Below are 25,797 nucleotides of genomic sequence, written 5' to 3'. Positions count from 1 at the left end.
CTTTAGAACACAGCTGATCAACCGTCTGCTTTCACCTTTGAATGTAGTTCCAGTTCTTGCGTAGTGATATGAAATACCTGAAGTAGAAGCACAAACTCCGTTGCCATTGACAGCGGTAATTATATGTTTGCAGTGGTAATTACATGAAAATATTTTACCGTAGAACTTTGGGAAAGCCCATTCAAGTCAATGGAGCGTTGTACTTGCCTTGTGAAGAGCCGTGTAATAAATTATTCTATTGTTCACCAAACAAGCTAATGTCTTAGTGACAAATTACACTGGAATTGTAGCTTTGTTTAGTTGCTATGAAGAACCAGCTCACATGCTTATTGGCTTTTAACTTCAAGTGATCCATTAACAGTCACATGGCAAATGTCTTGCATGCAAGACAGAGAGTTTGATATTCTGTAACTCGAAAAATGTTGTTATTGTTCCCTGAAGTAAAAGTAAAGTATAGGCACTGTATGTAGAATTGAGTCTGGATTTAGAATTAATTTGTCTTGCTTGTGTGTCCAGCTTGGTGCCATGAAGACAGTGGCCTCTCTGCCCTACTCGTCTCATGGTCCTGTCCCCCTGCTCTTGTCCCAGGTGCTCCCGGCGCCCTGTGATGTGCTGCCCTGCTCCGTCCTCCTCTTCCGGCTGCTGTCCCTGCCGGGCGAGTGCAGCCATGTAAGCGCCGTCGTCAGCTGGGCCGCCTTCCCTGTCTGCGACGCCTCCCTCCGCATTGTCCAGGGCAAGTTCAAGAGCCCCTTCCTCCGTGGACGTCCTGACCCCAACATTGACCAATTCCGCAAGATCGAAAGCCTCGTGTCCACTGACGTGGACAACTGGCTGTGCAATCTGTATTTCCAGGTGGGTTCAGGTGCTTATAGGGAAGGAGAGAAAGTTCTCTGTGATGTTGCGGTCAATCTTATGAATTTTATTGCATTACATATTTTTTTAGGGGTAGCATCCATGATATCCATGATATAGTCAGGGTTTTATATCCACCTCTAGGGTTGCTGCTGTTTCTGTAATCTTCCTGTGGCCAGGTTACCTGTCCCACACCTGATTTAACTAATCAAAGAGAGCTCTGGCATTTATCTCATGAGCTCCATCAGGTGCCTTTGAGCCAGAGGGGTAAAGCACACACCGCTGTTGGTCCTTAGACCAAAGACTGAACAACAAGGCTTCGTATTCAGTGCTGGGATTTTTTGACCGTAGATGGTCACCTTGCCAATTAGCCAATGAAGTCACGCTCCTGTTGATTAGTGTTTACGTCTTGGAAAAAACTTTATGTGCTTGCGGGGCCACCGTAGTCACCCCTTACCCGGTTTGAACCATTTTTTTTGTTGTTGTTTTGGGGAGAGAGCGGGCAGGGGTGGAGGGGGGTATTGGACGTGAATGCAACCGGGGCTTGTGTGTGGTAAACGGCTTTAGCGGTAAAATTGGAAATTGGAGCCAGATTGTAAACAAACCACATCTTTGCTAAACATATCCGGATGCATTTGAGCTGATGCATTGATCCCATTACTCAACAGCCTAATTGAGTTAAAAGGCAGAACAATAGTTTCTCTCATCACAGACACTAATCTGTTCCCTCCATCTCTTTGTTATTGTTATGAGCATTAATCATTTGTGGACCACCATCACTTCTGTACTGTTTGGACGAGTAAGCTTCTTGCTTGTGAACGAGATACTAATAATCACCAGAGATCATTTGTCAGTCATACAAAAACAATGAGCAGATTGAATAGAAACAATAACAATATAAAAAACACTCCAAATATTAACAACAGTTTGTGCAATAGCAGAATTATTATTTTCTGTAGTATAACTAGTGTACCAGGACTTAGCAGTAACATTATAAGTGCTAACATTACAATATTAATAATGTAGTAATAGCATGGGAGGAATAAAGGCATTTGGAGCCAGTGGTTCGCTTGTAGTAGCAGAAGAGATTGTATAGGATGTTTTGTATTGAATGAATGAATTGGGGTAGAGCAACACTCTGGTGATGGTGGCATTAACAGCTGCAGAAGGAAAAGTGAATCAGCTGCTACATCAGGTAAATGTTAATGAAGCATTATCCCTTACGTGTGTGCCACACACGTTCATGCACATATGTGTCCTGTCTCTCTGTTGTCTACACTGCCACCTCTGTCGAGACATGCACACACACACACACACACGCACACACACAAACACATGCACACACACACGCACACAAACACATGCACACACACACACACACACACAGGTGAAGAAGCTCCCTCGAGGCAGCCATGGGGTTCCGGAGCGCAGCGTGGCCCTGCACATCCCTCCCCAGACCCAGCCATGCTCCAGCGAGAGGCCGGCCCCCTCCTCCTGCTCCTCCACATCTGAGCCAGGTAGGGCGCCAAGTGCCCCAACCCGGGGCACTGCATGGGGCAAATGCCACTTTAATGCCACCCCCTAGACAGGTGACAGGGTGGCAGGTTTCAATAAAAACATGTGGTGCATCCGCTGAGGCAGTCACGCAGAGCGGGTAGAGACATCACAGAATTCTGCTTTGTTTAGCAAGGGACTAGTTAACGTGAAGAATATTCATGATGTGGATCGAGGGATGGGGGTGTGTTGTGGTGTTGTTCCTCACGCCAACATATGCAATATCTTGACTTTGGCGCTGACATCAGTCAGGGTAGACCTTTCCATTTTCTTTATTTTTTTTTCTTTTTCTTTTTTTTTTTTTATTTTTTTAATCGTGATTATTGGAAAAACTGCCTTCCACGAGGCATCTTTGAAACCAATTGTGTTGACATTCGGCATTACGGACCCCCGAAAGTAACTGGAGTGATCACGAACCGCTAAAACAGAAAACAAAAAACCCAGGCAAAATGTGGCAGAGGGATGCCACTAATAGGAACTCATTTAACCTCTCCCTCGTCTATTTGCATACTGATATTTTCAGCCTGTGAGCGCTCGACGTTTGTTTGGGAAACAACAGATGAGTCCCGAGGATCGCATGCTGAGATTAAAGTCATGAAACATGTTGCATGCATTTGAAAAAGGGACACTTGAGTACGAGCTGAATGCTGAACGGGTGATTTGGAAGCTCATATTGCACGCAAGTATTAGCGAATGCAAAAACCGCAGCCCCCACCTAAAAACAAATTGGCAGTGGGGTGCGGTGGAGGGCTGGAGTACATTCTGTCACTGTTCGACACATTTTGTTTTTCCCTGCTGAGTCTGTCACTGAGCTGTTCGGCATGTCTTGTCGCTTTTCCCCTTCTCTGTTTTTACTCCTCTTTCGCTTCTTCCGCCTGCTGGTCCAAGAGGAATACACACATCTAAACACGTCATGATTTTTTATAGGGATTAAGTTACAATGTATGCCTCAAAAAATAGACGAAGACACATAATCAGGGTATGTTTAATTTGGCAAGGGGAACTCAAAATGACATACAAGTTGCTCTGGTCCGTCCACTTTACACTTTACTGTTATTTCACAATATTTAGTCACGTAAAATTAGATGACTATAAAATAGAATTATTTCTCAACATAAACATGAAAGTTAAGCGCAGCTCACAGTAGGCGTGTGTATAGACTGTCGCCACTCTTTCGCTCTCTCTCTCTCTCTCTCTCTCTCTCTCTCTCTCTCTCTCTCTCTCTCTCTCTCTCTCTCTTTCTCACACATGCATCGGGCAATACAGTCGGCTCCTTGCTTAAAACACTCTCCACGCCGTGCAACGGCCCATCTCAGGTCATGAAACATCCTGGCGAGAGCAGTGGTGACGGCGTAATCAAACACAGTGCTCATTTGGTATTGATCTAGCACAAAAGGGACCCAAAGCCTTTGTTATTAATACATCATATATCTTTTTTTTGGCAGGGCTCATCTTTATTTAACAGTGCCGGGGAAGAGAGAGAGAGAGAGAGAGAGAGAGAGAGAGAAAGAGAGAGAGAGAGAAGAAAAAAGTTTCTGGGGTGCTCAGCTTTAAACATCACACAGGCTTTTTAATTACAAATGAGTCGTGACAGGTCTGCTGGGTAGCAACCTGGCCCATTTTAAACGTGATGCCAGCTGACAGCTCCGGAGTGTTCTCAGAGCGCCGGAACATGTGGAAGAAATTGGTCTTTTACATTTCACAGCTTGTCACTTCCTCTCCGCTATGACCTTTGACCCCCCCACTGAGATCCTAACACCCCAACGAGAGAAATGTCCCCACACTGAGGCACTCTGGGAGATTTATGTTCTCTTGTTTCTGCTCAGGTGAAAAGAAATTCTAAAAAATAAATAAAAATAGAAAAGATACATTTTTTGCAAACTGCAAAAGAAGTACCGGTACTAAATGTCTAGAAGAAGTACATTTTGAGGGGTAGAGGGTTGATATTGTGGAATAGGCAGAAGTCAGGTAAGGGGGGCAAGCTTGAGAAGTGAACCCTATCTGAAACCCAAATAGCAGATCAAAAGGTGTCCCTCGCGGCTCGTCATGCTGGGGGTTAGGTAAGCCGAGCTGACGTCTGTGTCACATTTGCATACGGGCGCGTTCAGGTTGCATTACTCTGCTGAGCAGGTTACGCCATTCAGATGGAGAGATGCCTTCACGTCGCAGACCAGAGATTGGAGAGACAACCTCAAATGGAAATGTAATTTTAGTGTGGAAAAGTAGATCTTTGTCTGTCATCCAAGCTGGGAGGCTGCTGCTGCTGCCTGGACTTCCCATTCCTCAGCCTTTCCTTGCTGCCAGGGCACTGCGGCTTTTCACAGTAATATCGCTGCTCCGTAAACCTTTAACAGAACCTCTGCTCGAAGAACAGAACAGAACCTGCCTCAACAGATGTCAAGATAACAACATAATAACATTTATCTCAATGCTGGAGAATTGCTTAAATCATATTAAATGTCTAATTATTTAAGCAGTTACCACCCACTTGGAATTGTTTTCTCTCTTTATAAACTAAATGACAGAAAATAGCAAAAAAGTCCCACAGACTGTACTCACCATTCTTTCCTCTGCATAAGACAACGCTAGAGGCGTCGTGGGTTAACTGACCTTTCACATTAACGGAATGATCCGGTTCCACTGGGTTTGTTTGAATTCAGACGACTAATTAGATTAGCTCTCCGCATTCTGATTGCCCCCACAGTGTATCAGTAACCACGGTGGCGTGGAGGATCGAGCTCGTAGGTTGTCTTTGTTGCTTCCCCGTAGCCTTGGGTGCGCGCATGCATCATCATAAAGTGGCCCTTGAGCTCAGTGACAATTTCGAGGATTTTCCCTAACTAGCGTCTCGGGCCTGCTCGCTGGCATACACAACGGCGACGACAACACACTTCCTCCCTCTGGGGATAGAATATATTTTTTTTATTTTCCTTTTTTTCTGCATCTTGAGTTGATCTCAAGATCATACTCTCTCGATCATGTTGGAGCTTTACCCCAATTAATTTTCCACTGTCCGCTTTTTTAAACGGACTCTTTAACCTTTGCTACATCAAAGTCTGTTTGCATAGATGCCAGCATGGCCCATGAACTTACCCCCATGCGGTACAATTGATAGAGTGGGACAAACATACCCAAGGGCTTCTCTTTGTTAATGTGAAAGAAAGAGAAAAAGCAACAACATGTTCTGATGTGACATATCTCTCACAATGCACATTTTTTTTCACTATGATATGATTGTGATTAAATGCGCTCAAGTGTTATTTAAAAAGACAAACCGTGGAGACCGACAGTTAATATCAACAGTGGCCACTTAGACATAAAAAAGTCTTAAAATGATATAGCAAATATGTAAAATAACGTATAAGGTTCTTAAATATTTCTTTCTTCAATCATGAAAACTTACAGCTTTCATTAGCATAATGGTGCCTTTCCCATCACTTTGTTGCCTGGTGATTAGATCTAATTGTTGACCTTTGTGCAGTCATTACTGAAGTCATGTGGTGTGCTTATTTGGCCATCTTTGAAATCAAGCGTGGTACTCAGGGGTAATCAATAATGCACTGACCTTCGCTTCATGGCGAGTTTGAAATAAAGAGAGGTGCAAGGGGGCAATTAGGAGCCTAGGTGTGCCGCACTGAGGCCCCGGCTGCTCACCTTTCACTGGCAGCAGCCTACACGGTGGCCTCAGGCCTCACACACACACACACACACTTAGGTATACACAGTTACACATACACACCCACAGACACACACACATGCACAAAGGGAGTGAGAGAGACACAGTCACATACACACACAGTTACACACAATGTGAGTGGGTGAGATATACACAGACATAGGCTCACATGTTCAAACACTCACACACACAGACACACACACACACACACACACACACACACACACACACACACATAATTACATATACATAAACATTATATCACACTAATACACATTCTTGATGCATGATTCTGGACTGATAGGATACATGCAATGCCTTAGTTGCTTTGGATAGAAATAAATAAGTTGCACACTTTCTTTAATACACACACATTACGCAAAAATGGCATGGACATGAAAATACTCACACAAACTTACTCACAGTCTCTCTCGTTAATAGAAACAGACACACATACACAAACATGTACAGACATATATGCACACCCACATGCACACACACACACACACACACTCACACACACACACTCCCTTACACATATATGCACATACACCCGCAAACACACAAGTGTCCAGGGAGAAGCAGAGGATAACAAGGAGCCGTTGTTCGCAAGGAGCCTTCCTCGAAGAAGGCTAGGTTACGGCAGCGGGCTCGTGAGTTCATGGCCATAGCCTATAGCTGTCAACACAGCGCTAATTCTGGCCCAGCCGCACCATCTGAGTCTCGGGCGCTGGACGTGAGTAATTAAAGAAGAGGCTGCCGCATTGAGACTGAGATCAGCACCAGTGCTCCGTTTCCCACTGAACACAGAAGGGGCCACAGACCGGGATGATCCCAAACTACATTCACACACACACACACATGTACACACATGACCACTGAGTACAGGGTGTTAAAGGAGAGAAGCAGCCCTGTATACTGTATATTTGGGGCTTACACAGTTCCTGACTATCACAGCCAAAGGACTGGGACACAGGGACAAATAATCATGAACAGCTTCTGAATTTCCCTCAGAGCTGGAGATAGAGTTATCTTACTGGTCTGAAGTGTGACCGAATTAGACACTTCCAATGTACTGTAAGATATATATATATATATCATAAATATTAACTTTTTCAGTGTACATCTCTAACCAACAAATGGAGGAAAGTCAGACATGAAATCAGATTCTAGTGTAATAAAATGAACACACTTGGATTTACTGCAGACATGAGAATAAGAAAGAAGCTCCATTGAAGAAAGTGATCCCTGGTTACATGATGTTTATTGGTGTAATTAAATAACTAGTTATGTAATCTCATCAATACACATACACATAATTTCTTATTAGAAATAATGTATCTGCAGGGTCCACTGCCTGTGAGTCTATTTGAAATCTTGGCAACCTTTCCAGATTGCTCGCCGTCTCCAGCCAGTTCAAAGTTAGTGCTGTCATCATAGCTGGTACGGCACGAAAAATACCCAGCAGATGATATTGCATGACTTTACTGTACATACAATAGGCCTTTCAGTCGAATGTCTAAAAATAATTTCCAAACGTCCCACTTCTTGAATAACATTTCATAGACCTTTTTAAATATGCCACAGCATGGGTCATTGACTGGGCTCTTTTCAGGGACCGACTCCCTCCTCCCTCCCTCTCGTTTCTCTCTCGCTCTCTCTTTCATTCTCTTTATTTCTCTCTCCCCCTTTCTCTCTGACATTTTCTGTAAGGAAAACTCAAGACATACTGTATGCCTGACTTGCTGTTTTGTGGCAAACCAGTTAAGTTACTGTAAACGCACACCCTTCTACATGTCTGTCTTGCACACAGGCATCTACCTCAGAGCGTGTTATGAAATCCAGTGATGCTACTCTCTGTGACAGCCTAACCATGCAAGTGGAAATGTGATAATTACGCAATCCCTTAATGAAATGAAAACACATATCCCCTGCCTTTGAGAAAGAGAGGGAGAGAGCAGATTTAACCCTATTACCTTGTAACTAGGCGCAGCAAATGTTTACCACCCAAAATAAATAAATAATATAAAAAAAGTGGGTAATTAAAACTTACATATGGGTGCAAATTAAATCTAATGTCAGTTCCAAAATGTGGAAGAGATGTCAAAATCCTGCAGAATCCTCGTACCATTAAACCTATTTTAGCCTTTAGAAGCCTTCCTGATATGTTTCCTATATTTAAAAGTTATTATTACTGATATATTTAATCCTGCAGCGAGAGAAAAATTATATCATTGGGGAAGTTTCCATATTTATTATATAGATGTGAGTGGCTGGAGCTGTGAGGAGGAGGGGAAAAATGCAATGAAAAAAGTTTCTCGTCGTGAAATTTTTACATGTATCAAGCTAAGGTTTACTTAATTAGACGCTTGAGGCAAGGCAGGAAGCCTTTTTTAAATTCTGTGAATGTTAATATGCTAAATAATGCAAAACCCCGGCTCTTCAAGCATGAGACACACATCTGGCAGCTTACCATTTAAATTACAGGAAGCAAAAGAGAGAGAGTGTGTGTGTGTGTGTGTGTCTGTGTGTGTGAGGGAGAGAGAGAGAGAGAGAGAGAGAGAGAAAGGGGAAGAGAAAAACACTTCAAAAGTAATTTTCCAAAAGGAAAGAAGAATGAAGAAATGTATTACAACTAAATTTAATTTCTTTTTCGATTTTTCATCATGTCTAATTGCGTGCATTAGAGCGATCGGAAGCCAGAAGAGGTTGGACTGAGAGATTGTGTGTGTGTGTGTGTGTGTGTGTGTGTGTGTGTGTGTGTGTGTGTATGCGTATGTTGTGAAAGTTTCGTCATTCCACACTGAGAAGCAGTAATATGTGTCTCCATCTTGGTTGCTTTTTTGTGAAATCATCAGACAGTTCAGTGGAACTGATTTACCTATTCAACCCCATTCCCAAGAAAAGGGAGGGGATTTTGAAAATGAACAAAATGCATTAAAAGGTTTTATTGTCTTCTTCTAAAGTGTCCCCATATCCCCTCTGTGTTATACAGGCAGATACTGTGTATAGACAGTTTTCTTTTTTGTTTCATAGTTTTGCCATAATATTGCCATATTTTGCTGAATGCACGTCCATATGTTTACTCAGGGCATTTCTGCAAATGAACTCAATGCTCAGTCAATTTCCTTGAATAAACAACAAATGGTTATTTACAAGATGCATCAGGACATCTAACGAAGGGACAATATGTTGTCAAATCTGGTCTGATCAATCCAATCTTACTACTGTGTCTGTTATATATTTCATTTGTTTTAAGTAGTTACAGTAACACATTTGTATTGTACACTGTATTACATCATTTGTGAATTTAGTTTGTCAATAGTGTTTATGGGCAGCCGTGGACTACTGGTTAGCGTTTCGGACTTGTAACTGGAGGGTTGCCGGTTCGAACCCCGACTAGTAGGCACGGCTGAAGTGTCCTTGAGCAAGGCACCTAACCCCTCACTGCTCCCCGAGCGCCGCTGTGGTTGCAGGCAGCTCACTGCGCCGGGATTAGTGTGTGCTTCACCTCACTATGTGTTCACTGTTTACTGTGTGCTGAGTGTGTTTCACTAATTCACGGATTGGGTTAAATGCAGAGACCAAATTTCCCTCACAGGATCAAAAGAGTATATATACTTATACTTACACTATTTTCTGTGTATTTTGTACCTTAATAGTTCCTCTCACGAATACATATGTATATATTATATATACAGTAATATATTCCATTCACAATTTATTAATGATTATCTAAATTGTATTTTGTATCTTTTGTAAATAACTAGGGTTTCATTTTGTAATTGAAAGTTTTGTTTTTTTAAATATTTACTAATTGATTTCCCCCAATGAAACAAGCACAGATTGTTTTCCCCACTCCGTTCATTCCAGGCAAGAATTCCTCTGGAATGCTCCCAATCCCTGGGCGTTCGGAAGAGAAAAGTGATCCCTTCACAGCCAAAGCCAAGCCTGGAACGCAGCACAAGGTAACAATGTGATTTAGGAAACAGTTGCGCCTTGGAAATGGGACCCCCTCCTCAGCCACCCCTCTCCACCCCACAACCAGCACCTCCTACCCCATCCCATCCACCTCCCCTCTCGTTATTATCTGAGATTTGTCAAAATACATTTCACACTAACAGGTATTTTTCAGCCTTCAAAGCCAGTTCTGATCTGCTTGACAAGCCAAAGCAGCTCAAATTCTGTGAAATCAGCAATGCCAGCAAATCTCCCCTATCCTCTATGTGTCTGTCTCTTTCTCTGTCTTTCTCCCCTTCTCTCTCTCTCTCTCTCACACACAGACACACACACACACATACCATGTCTGTCAGTCTTTCATTGTTCATACACACTTCTTCCTGTGCTCGGGAGGGCTTCAGCTAAATTAATCAGGGGCCCTTACGTTACCTGCCACACTTTGAAGTGGTAATTACGCAACACGCTCCTGTTCTTCTTCTTTTGACCCTCCTCTTCCTCCTCCTGCTGCTGATCTTGCATTGCCATCCGCCATCACCCTCTGCAGTCTAACACATACACCACACCCCCGCATCCGATCCCACCCCCTCAGACCCCCACCAGCTGCCCCTATGGGCCCCACCTCTCGGATGGTCGTGCTGTTGCTCAGAGCAGGATGATGCCCGTGTTTACCCACACACACACACACACTCACACCAAGCGCACACACACCTCATACTCCCACTCTCACTTATCCCCTTAGCTTTTGCTTACCCTACAGCGTGCCTCTCCATGCATCCCAGCCAGAACACACACACACACACACACACACACACACACACACACACACATACACACACACACACGCACACACCAATGAACCTCAACGAACACACTCAGCGATGTGTTTTTTTCTCGAGTCGTTTACTGTACATCAGCTCTGAACTGAATTTAGCCAGACCTCCCTTTTCGCCAATGGCCACCCCAGCGCTAGACCCCAGTCCTTTCGCTGTCGTAGTCGTTGGACAGCTGGCCCTGCATCCAGGCACTTGTGTAATGATTAAACGCCATGATCTCAAACCTGACCTGACCTGGGTGCAGCACATCCTCCTTCCATGGCTTCCAGGGCAGCTCGACCTACCGGGGAGTGCTAATTAAAATATATTCTTTCCTCTTCACCTCTCTCTCTCTCTCTCTCTCTCTCTCTCTCTCTCTCTCTCTCTCTGTCTGCCTCTCCCAGAGGCTTACTGCAAATCGCATTGGAAAATCTTCTCTTTAAGATATCCCCACAAATGTATTGTCCAGGGGGTGGTGGGAGAGTGGTGGAGAACATTGCTGGTTTATATTTCCCCTGTTTTTCTTCCGTCTCTCAGGCCTCCTGTGTCTATTTCTCTTTCGCCCCGTCTGCTTTATCTTTTTTTAATGGCCGCCATCATTCTGAAAATCCACATTATCTTTAGGCCAAGGTGACGTAGCGCGCGCTGAAGGAAATGGAACGATGGCCTCCTTATTTTATTCAGCTCTATTTACTACATCCTGAGCCAGGGTTAGTATTTCAGGTGGAGAGAGAGAGAGAGAGAAGGAGAGAGGGGGGGGGGGGGGTGGAGGGGACTGTGAGGGTGGGAGGCCAAGCGAGAGTGAGAGAGGTAGCGAGAGGTAGAGGGGCAGAGCGAGATAAAGCGCGCTTTCAAAACTACGGGAAACTCATTAACATGTATAAGCACGAAGGATCTCACAACTTATAGCGCAGCGGCGGCCTAAGCCCACCCAAGGGCATGTCGGAGCACTCGACAGGACGCGGCTGAGCAAGCTGTTAGCACGTTGGCGGCTTAACAAATAACATCAGCAGCCAGGGCGCTGGTGGAGGTGGAGGGAGGCAGGAGCAGCGTGGTGGTGGTGGTGGCAGCGGTGGTGGTGGCAGCCCAAGTGCCTCTGTGAAATATTTAAAAGCCACTTCCTGACTGGGTGCGTCTGGCTGGCGTTTATGACAGCAAATGACTTCTCTCGCGCATCAGCCCTGTCTGCCGAAATGAACCGTATCGCACAGTTAAACACCCGACACATCACTCACACACACATACACACACACACACATACGCAACACCCCCTCCACACACACGCACCCCACACACACTCACCAAACCACCTTGTGTGCTCTCTTTCCTCCGCTACTGGAGCTTTGATTAGACGTTCAGGCGTAATTTCAGTGTCATCCGTCTCTCTGTGATGATTGTGTTAAGCTTGCATGCATGTTTGCGTGTGTGTGCATCTACGCCTGTGTATTTTGTTGTGTGTGTGTGTGTGTGTGTGTACACACGTGTTTGAACGATGAGGGCCGGGTGTCGTGCACTGTCACCACGCTTCCCCCCTGATGAATCGCGAGTAAGGCACTTCCTGCTTTGATTACAAACGACATCCAAGTGTGTGTATGTGCGCGTGTCTCTTTCTGTGTGTTTTCATCTGTGTGCCTGCGTCTGTGTCTGTGTGTGTGAGAGAGTCTGTGTATGTCTCCCCCGATTTTCCAGGGCATGAAACAGAAGAAGCCAATCAACAAGATAAATAGCTGGAGCACCAGTTGGAGAGGGAGCCCGGTACCTCCTCCTCCTCCTCCTCCTCCTCAGCTCCAGCCTCCCGCTCTGCAGCCACGCAAACAGGAGGCGCACTGGAGACTCGTCACCGAGGAGCTAGAGGAGTACACGTTCTCCCTGCAGTGAGTCGCACAACTCATTATCAACTTTATCCTGGCGTGAGGCCCCCTCTCTCTCTCTCTCTCTCTCTCTGTGTGTGTGTGTGTGTGTGTGTGTGTGTGTGTGTGTGTGTGTGTGTGTTTCTGTTTGTGTTTCTGTTTGTGTGCATGCATGCAGTGCAGGTGTGTGTACTCTTGTGATAATGCCTCAACTTTCCATCACAAGGCCTGATTTGCATCATATGTTTGTGTGTATGATTTTTTTAAACAAAATCTGAGCTCTCTTTGAGGCTCTGTATGTGTGTGTATGTTGATATTTATCGATTTTTGTATATTTACATATGTGTACTATTGTGTGGTCTGTTGTGTGCTTGTGTCAGGGTGTTTGTGGCTATCTGTGAGTGATAATAACAGGTTTGCATGGAAGAATGAAGTGTGAATTGAAGACCTTAGGAAGTATCAGATGAGCATTTATTTGCCAATCACAGTTCACATTTTTCCCTATATGTAAAATGTTTTTACAAATACATATACATGTATTTTAAACATGCTAGACTTTGATTCAGTGTCCTATCTAAAGGTACCAAAGTAAGAACACATAATATACTATTGAGCTGATAATCGCCTTTCCCCTGGTTATGCCCATTGCAGAAGAGGGGTTTGGATGGCTAGTTTCGTCGCTTTTGTCATGGCTGACAGGATTTTATATCAATGAGTGAAAAAACAAATAGCAATGCATAGTGCTTGTTCAACATAATATTCACTATGCACCAAGTACCAACACTATTATATGTGTAACACTATACAAAACATACATGCATAAACATTATACATTATACATACAGCAATACATTATAACATTATATTACTGTTACTAAAGTTACTGACTTAATTTGAATCCACTAATCTGTTGTATCTAATGTATTGTAATCTACAGTAATCTGGTATTAGTATATATTAGTATATATATATATATATATATATATATATATATATATATATATATATATATATATATATATATATATATATAATATGCATATTAATCTGCATGTTAATCTTCCTTGGTGCTTTAAAAATAAATTGTTGTAACATCCATTACAACTTCCAAAGAAACAAATAGAAAATGTAGAATATTATACATTTTGATATAGAATTAGACGAGCGATATTCAAAGCGATATTCAGTAATTAACAAACATCAGAAAATTGACTCTTAAGTGTTTTGACCTTCTCTTGAGTTTGCATCAAGTTCCCTGCATATCTCATATCAACATCCATACTCATTTTCCCTTTCTCTTGAGGACTGTCAAACCCTGACTCGTGTCTCATATCTACCCATCTCTATAGTATACTTTGGTGTTGAAGACATGTTTTCTTCACACAGTAGGTGTGTTACAACATTCTTTCATGTTGGCTATCGGATGTTTGTGAAAATAGTGTCCAGTGTCCCTTTGTCCCTACTGTCGCTGATAATGTGTCTGTTGCCCTCTGGTCCTGTGTAGACCATCAGACTGAAGGTCCGAATATTGGACGAGTCACTTCCCTCCTCTCCTGTAATTTGAAATATTAGCCCCAGATGATTTAATTCCTACGTCTGTCACTCTATGTATCTCCTTTTTTCCTCCTTCTGTGTCTTCTCTCTCAGCTTTGCTCTTCCTCACTATCTTTTTCCTGTTCTCTCTCTCTGTGTCTCTTCTTCTGTCCCCTCTCTTTTTTTCTCTTTTTTTCTCTGTCTGTCTCTCTCCCACTCTCCTTCTTTCCCCTGTGTGCATGCTGTAGTCTTCCCCCTTACGTTATGTGACGCTGATTCGCAGAGTTACATTACAGTGATTGAGGGATATTACTGCCATCTAGAGAATCACTAGAGACTGAGCTGGCTCATTGATGAGAGGGCTTTGTTTTTAGTGGTGTGCTGTGCGCAGTGCTGTGCATAGTACATTCACAGAGAACTGAGAGCTCTGTACGAATGCATAACAGATATAAAGTCACATTCACAGCTTGAAGTCAGTGACCAGTGCTCCACCCTTATAGCAAGGATATTATGGTATAGAATACAACTTATAGTTACAGTTCATGGCTAATGATGGTTGGTTGTGAACATGTTTTAAACACGTTCAGACATATTCTGGGTTGGGGTCACATGCACTGTTCAGGGGCGCGTATATGCAACTAGGAAACACACCCCAGTACGATGGCCACGTTGTTTTAGACATAGGCCACACAAACTGACCATTTCTTTACATGTGAGTGATCTTCATACAGTGAGAACTAAAGGTCAGTGGTCCTGTCCTGTGGGCTGTGTTACTAAACGCATAAACATACTGTCCACTTCTTCCTTTATAAATGTTTTTTTTTTTCTGGGACAGTTAGAATTGCACCAGTGCATTATGACAGGTTCACATAAGGTCTTCTTATATAGCACACCTCTGGAAGTTTATTCAGCCCAGAAATCCTTAAGCAAACAGAGTGAGTCCTTTTCTTCAAACATTTTTAGTGAATGCAAAAAAAGGAGAAATAACAAACATATTGAAGTCTCACATAATAATTCATAGATAATTAATACACTCCCTCTCAAAAACTAGATTCATAGCAGAAGCTCCCACAGCATATAGTGGTAAACCATGCGTAAAGCAAAGTAAAAGCGATGAAAGGCTCCTGGCGTCATACTTATTTATGAAGAGACATTGAACACTGTCTGCTGCTCACAATACGCAGAACATGAATAGTGTTTGATATTTTGAAGTTTATCTGGATGGGGCAGAGCCTGTGCAATCCTTCCCCCTTTTTTGAGCTTGATTAGGTTCCTTACATTTTATCCCTCCGCAGATTTACATATCAAAAACTGAACTGTTGGTTGCTAACCTCAAAAGCAGCTTTCCAAAACATGTGCGGCACGTTAATAACCGTAGATCATAAATTACAATTTCAAAGAAAACACAATGCTCCAAAGTGCAAGTATTGACAATAGCGGTCAATTGCGGCAGAAATTGAAAAATACTGTGAAAGTAAAAAAAAGAAAAAGAAAAAAATCACCAGGAATGATTTGATGAGCTTCTCCCTGACTTTTTGTATCTGTTTGAAGGAGACATGAAAGACATTCTCTGACCTCATACCTCTCATTTGATGTCAGTGAGTGCAGTCCTAGCCACCTTTTTCTGAGCCATGTAAGCAAGAAAAATCAAAGCCTAAAGAAGATTGAGGTCTAATTTGGAGTTTCTCAGTACACAGTACTCTCTCTCTCTCTCTCTCTCTTTCTCTCTCTCTCTCTCTTTCCGCTTTCTCTCTCTCTCACACACACACACACACACACAAACAGACTCTCTCTCTGTCTCACACACATACACACACAAACACACACACACACACACACACATTTATAAATAAAAGTATGTCTCTTTAGTTCATCTGCAGTCGTGTTTGTTGAGTGATTCATTGATGAGAAATCAGTCCTTTTAGTCATCAGGCATACACAGGCCCTTGCATGACATATTACAGAATATTAAAGTCTTCATTACAGAAAAGGGCTTGGCTTTTAATCTGCAGCAATAAAAGTTAAGTTTTAATTTATGCCCATCATTATTTTGTTATAACTTATTATGTGATCCAGTTTGGCTTGACTTAATTAGCTTCTTGATGCTACAGTATCTAACTAAAACATCCAAGCAATCTAAAAATAAACTGAATGAGTGTGTGTGCTTATTAATGCCGTTAAAAACTAAAAAGTAAAAAAAAGACTTGTTCATAGACATGTTGTAATATGACTCAAGCACTATGCCATCTACTGTTACATAGTGTTCGTCAGTGCTCCAACCCATCCAGTCTCTCTCTGTATGCTTGCTCATTAATTAGACAACTGTATGTTGCCTATATGTGTGTGAGTCTGTATGTGTATGTGTGTGTGTGTGTGTGTGTGTGTGTGTGTGTGCGCGCGCATGTTTCAGCAATGTTACCCAACTAAATAATTTTTCCCCTTTCGTTTTGGGGAAACCTGTTTTAATCAAACTCACTCTCACATAACAATTAGGTCTAATTAGCCCAATTATCAAGACTCTAATTACACTGAAATGTACCCCCTAAATCTCATATCAATTATATCTGTGACTTTTCTTGTTATAAAAAGAAAACGGCAAAGATAAGACAGACTGTGGCAGGCCCCCCTTTTCCTCTGGAGGCCGGCTGATGTTGCCAGAATCTCCACACTCATTTTGCACTTTCAAAAGTGAGAAAAGCTCTTTTCTATTAAGACACATGCTCCACTTATGGTTTGCCTTTAAAGAGGTTAAGCTAATTTTACATGCCGTTTGTGAATTGGTTTGCATTTTGTTTTCTTGTTTCTGCTAATGTTTTTTTTTTCCTCACAGTCTGTATCTATGACAACTGCATTTACTGAAATATGGAAATATCAAGTCTAAGAGAAGTGTTACTGTGCCATCTTCAGTTTCATCATTTATGTTTTTTTTTTTTTTTGTTTGTTTCCATGAATAATTAGGACAACCAGAAAATAAAGTTAGCGTGTTCTTTCCTAAGAAGTCTGGTAAGGGTCTTTATAATCATGTAATTAATGAAGACGTATTTAATAACAAATGTCTGCTGTTTGAAAACTTCCACTGTAAACACCTCTTATCTACGGCCCCTGTAAGACGTCAGCAGCCTCTCTAAATGTCCACTTGTATGATGAAAATCATGTCCAGATTTGAAATCGTTTTTAGTCCAGTCTCTAATGAAATCATTCAGAACACAGTGACCTATTTTTTTCTTAAGCACTCATTGTTGGCACCCACTCCTCTTAACCAACTCCTAGATGTCCATGCAATTTACTATATTGTCTCCCTGTGCCTTCAGTTTGGACCAGAATGTCTGTTGGGCAGACAGTCTAACTTTCAAACAATTCAAAGAGCATTCAGAGAACTATAGAAATGTTATAGTCTAAGGCACATCACGCAACAAGTTTTTTGTGGGCTTACTGTGAAATCAAAGATCATTATATACACTACCGGTCAAAAGGTAGGTGTATCACATCATGTCACTACTGTGAAATGTGAGTGAAATCCCACTCCTATGATGTTTTGTCTAATATTTAAATGGAGGAAAAACTCCTCAGAGCGGCTCCCAGGCCCCAAACGTCAGCCCAGTTCACAGCCACGATAAACAAAAACACCTGAAAGGAGAACCGCTGCCCAGGCAGCTCCGTTCCAACCAGACCAGCACTGACTGAACCCGCGCTGTGCTGAGCGGAGCAGACCGCAATCTTACCAGGGGTCAATCAATTCTGATGTAATTCTCAGCATAGCTGTGGTTAAAGGTGCCGCTGGTCACTGGCGAGCTCCTGGGGCCATTTCCTGTGCCGAGAGGCAGGAAGAGAAGTGTGAGCCCGGCCCCCGTGGCCCCCATGGGGACCCCTGAAATATATATATATATATATATATATATATATATATATATACACACAGTATATATTTAAAAAAAAATGAAAACAAAAACACCAAACGACTCATGTGCTGGCCTCACCTCTCCTAGGTCACCACGAACATGCCCCCACTTCAAGGAAATGGGAGCTGTCAGCTTCCCTCGACTGTGAGCCTCCTGGCCCCCTTTGCTGCTGTCGGTCGGTTGGCGCGGGTGAGGTGGGCGATGTGATCCGCTCCGGCCCGGCGTGTTAGATGTGCGCCGCGTTTCTCACAGCCCTCGCGCGGCGTTCTCTGGATGAGAGCACTGCCCGCTGCAGTCTAGGGGTCAGGCATGGGGGCAGAGGTTTGTTCTCTCCGCTACTCCTCAGCTGCCCTCATCACAGAGCGCTCTACATGGCCTCTGGTAGTGTCTATCATGTAAAACAAACCAATGTGAAAATGTGGGAAAAAAATGAAATTATACATCACGATGGGGAGCTGTGTAAATGCAAGTTTGATAGATGTTTTTTGTCTCGTGATTTTTATCCCAATTTTATTCAAAAATAAACAGCATTGCTTGCAGCCATAGCAGTGACTGGTAGATGGAGGACTGCTATATTGATTTAATGCAAGGCCAACTCTGTGCGTCTTCCTTTGTCAGTGCCTACGTAAATGAATTAATGGGATTTGGCTGGTAGAATGTTATTCTCAAGCGCAATTTGAACAGTTGTATAGCTGACAGGTTGTAGCAAGTGATTTTATGCATGAGTTTTGGGATGGTAGGACTGTCTGTCAAAATACATATTTTAGCACATTAGCGTTTTCGATTTTTCATTTGCACAAGTCGTGTGGTTGTAGTGGTGTTATGCCAAACTGATTACTCTGTAACCTTGCTTGTTGCTGCTTGCCCTTAACTATTGGTATTCCTTCCCAAAGCCTCTAATGTCTTGCCACAATCTCCCCTTTATGCTATTACGTGGCTTATTCCAGCAATAATTTATTTATTTATTTATCTTTTTGCATTGTTTGCCAACGTGAAAAACGCAAGATTTCTCTGTGCAAATCTCTGAACATCTGTCTAAACACGCACGGCTGATTGAATCATATGGCATAGCCTATACACACTTACACTCCTTTTTTGGAAGTGTTATGTTTTTTAAAAAGGCTCTGGCTTAAGCAGAGGTGGTGCAGAGTCTGTTTTTTTTTCTCTTGGTCTCTTACTCCCTTCTTGTTAAGCTGGCATGCTGCTAGCAGGCTGCATCTCATCAGCGATTCCTCCTCCGGGCGATGTGGGATCCCGGCGGACGTTGCTGTATCTGAGTGGCTCTCTGGAGGCACTGGTGGGCTCCGGGGCCCCACAGCGCCTGAGCGAGGCGAGACGAGACGTTACGGCAGCACTGAGGAGGAGCCTGCCATGGCGTGCGGGGGCCACTGATTGAAGGTTAGAGTCGCTGTTGGTGCTCCCCTGCCCACACAGAGCAGTGGGGATGAGACGGGCAGAGTGACGGGACTTTGACACCACAACACCTCCACCGGGACACCATGAGTGTGTGGGGGGTGAGAACATGTGTGTGTGTGAATATGCTTGTATGTGCGTCTGGGGGTGGAGGGTTATGTGTGTCTGTGAAGTTTGCTCATGTGCAAGTATGTGTGTGTGTGTGTGGTTGTTTATCTGTGAGCATATTTACGTGTCTGTGTATGTATGTGTGCATTCATATGTGTGTGCATTCATATGTGTGTGTGTTCTGATATGTATGCAGGTGAGTGTAGTGTGTGTGTGTGTGTGTGTGTGTCTTGGCACTGACTTTACAGCTGCAGGCGTGCACATTTGAATGGCAGCCTCTACATTGCTGTCATTCATCGTTGCAGTGACAAGACAAGCTCCCATGAATGAAAGCTGTTGGATTCCAGCATTAACCCTAATGGCTGCGCTTTCAGCTTTCTATACATTTCACTCTGGAGGATTTCCTCCAAGCGTTTGTGATTACTTGTTTCCTTTACTTAATCAGCGGGCCATTACACTCCGAAATATCATGCTGCGAAACATTGGATTTGTTCTTAAAGGTCAGATGAACACTTAGGTTATGGAAAAGCAACCTGCTCATAACTGCTGTTTTTCTGGTGGTTTTGTGATTCCCAGGTGCCCTGACAAAAAAATCCCAGTGTTTCCACTGCATTTATTAATCACTACGGGACCTGCCATTTGCATGTTTTAGTCAGTTCTGAGTACACGCAGTCCATAAAACAGCCACATGTTGCACTGATTTAAACAGCTACCTCACGTACACAAAACCCCAGTGCGTTCTCATGAAATCCATCCTTCTACCCCCCGACTCCCACCCCCTTCCAAAAAAAAGTGCGCTGTGGGGGGATTCTACTGGGCTGCACAGCTTAGCACAGCACCTCTTCTCACTCCGTAATCTGCCCATCCAGACCAACATTACGACTCATTGTTTTACGGGGACTCCTACACTTGCTTCACATATAAGAGCTGCGCTGTATTAAAAAATGAGGCAGGCAGCCATTAGTCAAACAAGGGACGCTAATTAAGTGGAACACATTTTTTTCACTACTTTTTGATTAGGTTAGAGCCCCAGCTCCGGCTCCCATCTCCTCTCCTCATCCCCTCTCAGCTGCAAATAATTCTGATAATTTGGCAGCGCAGCATTAGTATTCTAATTATGTGATGTATTCCAATTCGGTCGCTGAGTCACGACGCTATAATTCTCTTTTACTATACCCCAAATACCTACTGCTTTCCCATTTTCTCAATGAAACTCATTTACGTGAATCTCTACTGTGCCAGCATCATGTAAAATGGGCTGCTTGTTAAAAAAAAGCTAGATGTTAAGGTAATGGCTGGCTTGGAAAAAATGGTGAAAAAAGCTAAATCTGAAGATTTTTAAGGACTCCAAAACATGTTAGCCCATTTCATAAGTGCAAGTGAATGATATCCAATCACTCAATTACTCAAACCTTTAGGGGGTCCCAGCCGGTTATACTTTACACAGCCCCAAGGGGTGTTTTTCGCAAAATATCAGAACCTGGGCATATGATTATCTTTTAATGTGTATTTGGAGAAAGAAGTCAAGTAATTTCTTTAAAATCGTAAGTTTTCAGCACATCCTGTTTTAAGTTTGACCTCCCAGGGTGAGCTGTTGCCCACAGCCAAGCTTTTTACCCCCCTGGCGCAGCAGCTTTCTGTCAGCCAGTGGTAGACCTGTTTCTACAGGTGTTAACTGTTAAAGCTAAGATAATGAACGTAATACGGTCACGTGATATTTCCAGTGTGCACATCACTATACAAACTCTCATTAGTGCTGTGAACAAAAAGGATCATTGGCCCTGGAAAAAAAAGAAATAGAACACTTTTCACCAGTTGTGTGGACAAAAGCACTTTCATTCAGTGATGGCACTCTGGCTCTGGCTAGTGTTGTCCTTAGTTAATCAACAGTAGGCCAGGGAAGGTCAGGTTTTTCCACAGTGACTCGCTCCAATGGAATGACATGGTTTCCACTAAAGGACCCCACACCACTTGGTTGCAGTTTCTCAAACCACTCCACCCCCCCCCCCCCAATTCCACCCCACCTCCTCACTCTCCATCCTTGGTCTGAGACTTGACTCGGTTTTCCCGAAGCCTTCTCCACACACACACACACACACACACACACACACACACACACACACACACATTAGATCTGTGTAGTGCAGCGTACTCCATGCCTTTCCTTATACGCCAGTCTTCTTTATTCCTCTCTCTTGCTGTATGCTAATCACAAGCTTTTGTTGTCGCTGCTGAAGCATGAAGTTGCACATGCAGGAGAAATCAACAATCGCAGCTTCTTGGCCCCAAACACATCTGTTCTGGGTTTTTTTCCCTTCTTTTAATGCGTTTTATTTTTCAGGATTGGTATGTGGAATAATGTCTTTCCGAGGTGCGAGCAGCAGGCTGCATGTAAAAGCAGCAGCATGCGCTCACCCTCTCTCGCTGTGACAACCCTTAGCAAAAAAGGCCGTCAGCTTGTCGAAGAAACAGCTATGGCTTGTCTCACATCAAAGGCCCCAGGTAGAGTTGCTCGTCGAAGGCCTATGAAAGCTGCCTTGAAGTCGAACGTGCTCTTTGGACGGCTTGGCGGGAAAATGTGGCGCAATGAAGAAGGCATACACTGTTATATTGCTAATCCTGCGATTTACCATCAATCATGAAAATCAGAGCGCCGCTTTTTACCCATCAAGTGCTTTCTGACATACCTGTTAAGTGAAACTGCACCTCTCCGGAAGAAAGCAGAGGGAGAGAGAGACACCTCACCTCCACCATGTTACATTACTCGACATGTACAGATAGTTTGTCGAGATTGCTGCTGCCTTTGGAGATGTTTGCTGTTAAATCTTACAGTGAAAGCTTCCTTAGGTTTGCATACAATATTATGTGTTAATTCATGAACAGCATTCCAATCCAGTGCACTGCATAATGTGTATTTAAGCTCCTGTGCAAGACTACAGCGGAGTCTAAAAGCTTTTTTCCTGTTTCCGTATATGATAAGTTTTGTATACATTGTTACATTGGCTGTTTTTCAAGAAGCATTAGATGTCATCTATGCAGTGCAACTGAAAGGAGTTAAAGCAGTCATACTATTGACTTCATTTATAATTACCCACACAATCCCATAACTCAAGTGAAATCTTTGGAAATTGAAAGCAAAACCAGATCCCTTCATCTCTTGCCAGCTCGAGGTGCTGAACTATAAACATCAAAGCTATTATATCTTCTGCTTGTTTTTATACTTCCATCTTTGCTTGGCTGTTCTATCACATTCTGATTATTGACATATAGAGTCACAGGCTTTTGGAGAAACACAAACATTCCGCCATGCTCTACGAAATGAGGACCTTCCAACCCTACAACCCCCCTTCACTCTTCCTTCTGTTTGGGGTACTGAGATGGAATCTATTCTTTGAGAGCAAAGCTTTGTGGTTTTGGCGCATTTACAAAACAATGCCCGTGGCCTGAAAAAAGGAGGAAAAAGTGACAGCAAATAACTTAATCCTCAAAATAAAGGATAAGTCCAGTCTTTAAGTGGCCCCAGATTTAGAGCCTTTAACCGAAGGCGAAAATATTTCCCAGGGTTACCTTTTGCTCTCTCTCCCCTGGAGCCGTCTTCACATAAATCAGCTTTAAAGGCAACGCCACCACCTCACTCTCTTCGCAGTTATTACCCATGCCATCTAAAAGGCTTAATACTGTACATGTCTCTGCTTGCTGCTGATGTTATGTTAAATAAAAAAAAAAAAACAGGCTTGGTGCTTGTTTCTACCTTACATAATGCACACCCCACACCCATAGACAAAGCAGTCTTGAAGAATCGTCTTTTAGAGCTGGTGATTAAAGGTTATTTGCAATTTTAAACGTGCCATTTTTCGCCATTAGTTTGTCAGTTGTGCAACTATCTCGGTGAACAGCATCCTTGTGGTGCTTAAGCAGGGTTGCCTTGAAACATCTTGGCAGCTCCCCGTGTGTTTGTGATGAGCACTTCAGATGTGCCTGTGCAAGAACTCGCTGTCACATTAAATGGACAGGTTGTGATGCCGTGCAGAAAATTCAGCCCACGAGACAGAGTTCACCCACTCCAACCCCCCCCCCCCCCCCCCCCCCTTCCTCCCTCCTTCCTACTCACTCTCCTCTGCTTCTTTTAAGACACACGTTTATAATTGTAGGTGCAACGATGAAATCAATTTGGTGGTGATAACAGATTTCACATCATGTTATCCATATCTCATTGAGAAGGACCGCTGCAGAGACAGCTAAAAAGATTTTCTTTTCATGCATCATCAATATCTTCATTACACCAAAGATGAGAGTCAGCTTGGCTTTGGCATTTTTACATTATGTGTCGTGACAGTGAAGCATCTTGCCAGTGTCTCTGACACGTTGGCTTTTTGTCTACGGCGTAATTTCGCTTTTGCAGATGTGCAGAAAGCAGCTTTGTGCTGTGCAGTGTGGAACTAGTTGTGATAGTGCATTGGGTGACAACAAGGACAGAGTGGATCTCTGAGCAAACAAACTGTTATATACTTGTGTCTGATTACTGCAGCACGATAACTTCTCACCACACTGTGTACATGGAAAACAAGCTAACACTGAAAAGTAGCTCTATAAACAGTGAGGGGAAGCCTGTTCATTTTACCCACTGCTAGCCAGATATTTTAAAACAGTCCTCTGGGATTCTTTCTAGTCTTTGAGCTCAGGCACACTTCACCTGCATTCTGGTGTTTGATTGACATTCCGAAAGACCAATGCCTGGCATTTTGGTTGGTGACAGAGATACCCACAGAAGATAACAAGATATTGTAATGCTGTCCAGGCAGTTCAGTGACGCTGGCTTTCCAAACATGACCTTTGGGGACATGAGGGCATGCCTGTGAAAACAATTCAAACAGCTTAGATAGCTTAGCTTTAATAACACAGTGCAATACTGTTTACCGTCGTGGCCGATACATGTAGGGAAGATTTCAGCTGAGCCCTGTAAGTGTATAATACGGTATACATATTTGTCCAATTGTTAGAAGTATGCCGATGGAGCAGAACTAATGGGACTTGGAGAAATAAGATGGCTTAGTTCTGCTTGCACTTGGTAGAACAAACTTCTGCTGAGGTTGTCCTTACCACACAGCTTAAATGTCTGTGACTGTGAATATTTCTCTGCAAAGCAAACTTGTTGACACTGCAAGTTTTTTTTCCTTCTTCTTCTTTTTTTTTCTGAGTGAGTTGAGACCCAGCATCACTCTTCAGCGCTACTCTCTCACTCTCTCCCTCTCACATGAAAACTCACAGCGATCTGGTGTTTATCTTCTAGGGAAACCTGAGAGTCCAAATAATGTAACACTTCAGAGCATCCCCTCCTCCTGGGGCCAGGGGCCATCTCTCCTCCGTTTATTTTGACTTGATGTAAGAAATTGACGGCAACATCCTGTGAGTTAATCCTCTGCAAATTGCCCTCACATTCAACAGCTCCAACAACTTGATGACTCTGACGCTGTACTGTAGGGCAGCTTCCAGTGTCGTTCTGTAGTAGAGTTTTAGACAGATTTGATCAGAGGTGAAGACCAGTAGTTTAATTCATTTTGGAGCATGAGGGGTTGTCTTTTTAGCTAATGAAGCTAATGATTAGCTTTTTGTTTATTTGTTTGGTTTGGTCTCCATTCTGTGTTGCATGCTGTTTTTTTTTTTATGTGTGTGTGTTTGTGTTTGTGTTTGAGAGAGAGAAAGAATTACGTGTCCTGTGGAGACTGTGATTATGCTCTTGCTCTTCTAGACTACTCACACTCTCTCTACCTCTCTCTCTTTTTCTCTCTCTCTCATGCCATCTCAACCTCTCCTACTCTCATGACTCTCACACCATCTGTGTTCTCTGTATATGAAAGGAAAGGAAATGCTAATCTAATATGTTGGCTTGTGACATGTACATGTATGTGAATTTGTGTTTAAGGTGTTTTATTGGTGAAATGTGTATTGCTTTTATGTGTCAGTGCCTGTTCACATTACTTATCATATCACTGTTCACACTGTGTTTGAATAACAGGCCAAATAGAAAATAAATGTTAAATGTTAAATATAGCCTAGATACTGTATCTGTAAATATTAAAATCAGATGATGTAAGCTACCCAGAGGCTCGTTTCTAGAAAGCGTCGTTGGCTAACATGTG

General features: G+C 43.1%; 1 protein-coding gene across 5 annotated transcripts in view; it reads left to right on the top strand.

Annotated features, from left to right (window-relative positions):
• ofcc1 (orofacial cleft 1 candidate 1) overlaps nucleotides 1-25,797 on the top strand; it is a 91,295-nt gene that overhangs the window by 34,674 nt on the left and 30,824 nt on the right. For all 5 annotated transcript variants that reach the window (XM_042068010.1, XM_042068012.1, XM_042068011.1 and 2 more), the window contains 4 exons: nucleotides 589-852; nucleotides 2,240-2,369; nucleotides 9,956-10,050; nucleotides 12,544-12,728. In XM_042068010.1, coding sequence (XP_041923944.1) covers nucleotides 589-852; nucleotides 2,240-2,369; nucleotides 9,956-10,050; nucleotides 12,544-12,728 — 674 coding nt within the window. The remainder of the gene's footprint in view (nucleotides 1-588; nucleotides 853-2,239; nucleotides 2,370-9,955; nucleotides 10,051-12,543; nucleotides 12,729-25,797) is intronic.

Source organism: Alosa sapidissima, chromosome 17 (assembly GCF_018492685.1).
Source record: "Alosa sapidissima isolate fAloSap1 chromosome 17, fAloSap1.pri, whole genome shotgun sequence".
In the NCBI taxonomy this organism is placed as follows: Eukaryota; Metazoa; Chordata; class Actinopteri; order Clupeiformes; family Clupeidae; genus Alosa; species Alosa sapidissima.
Note: the sequence above shows the minus strand (reverse complement) of the source record. Positions and strands in the feature narration are given on the sequence as shown.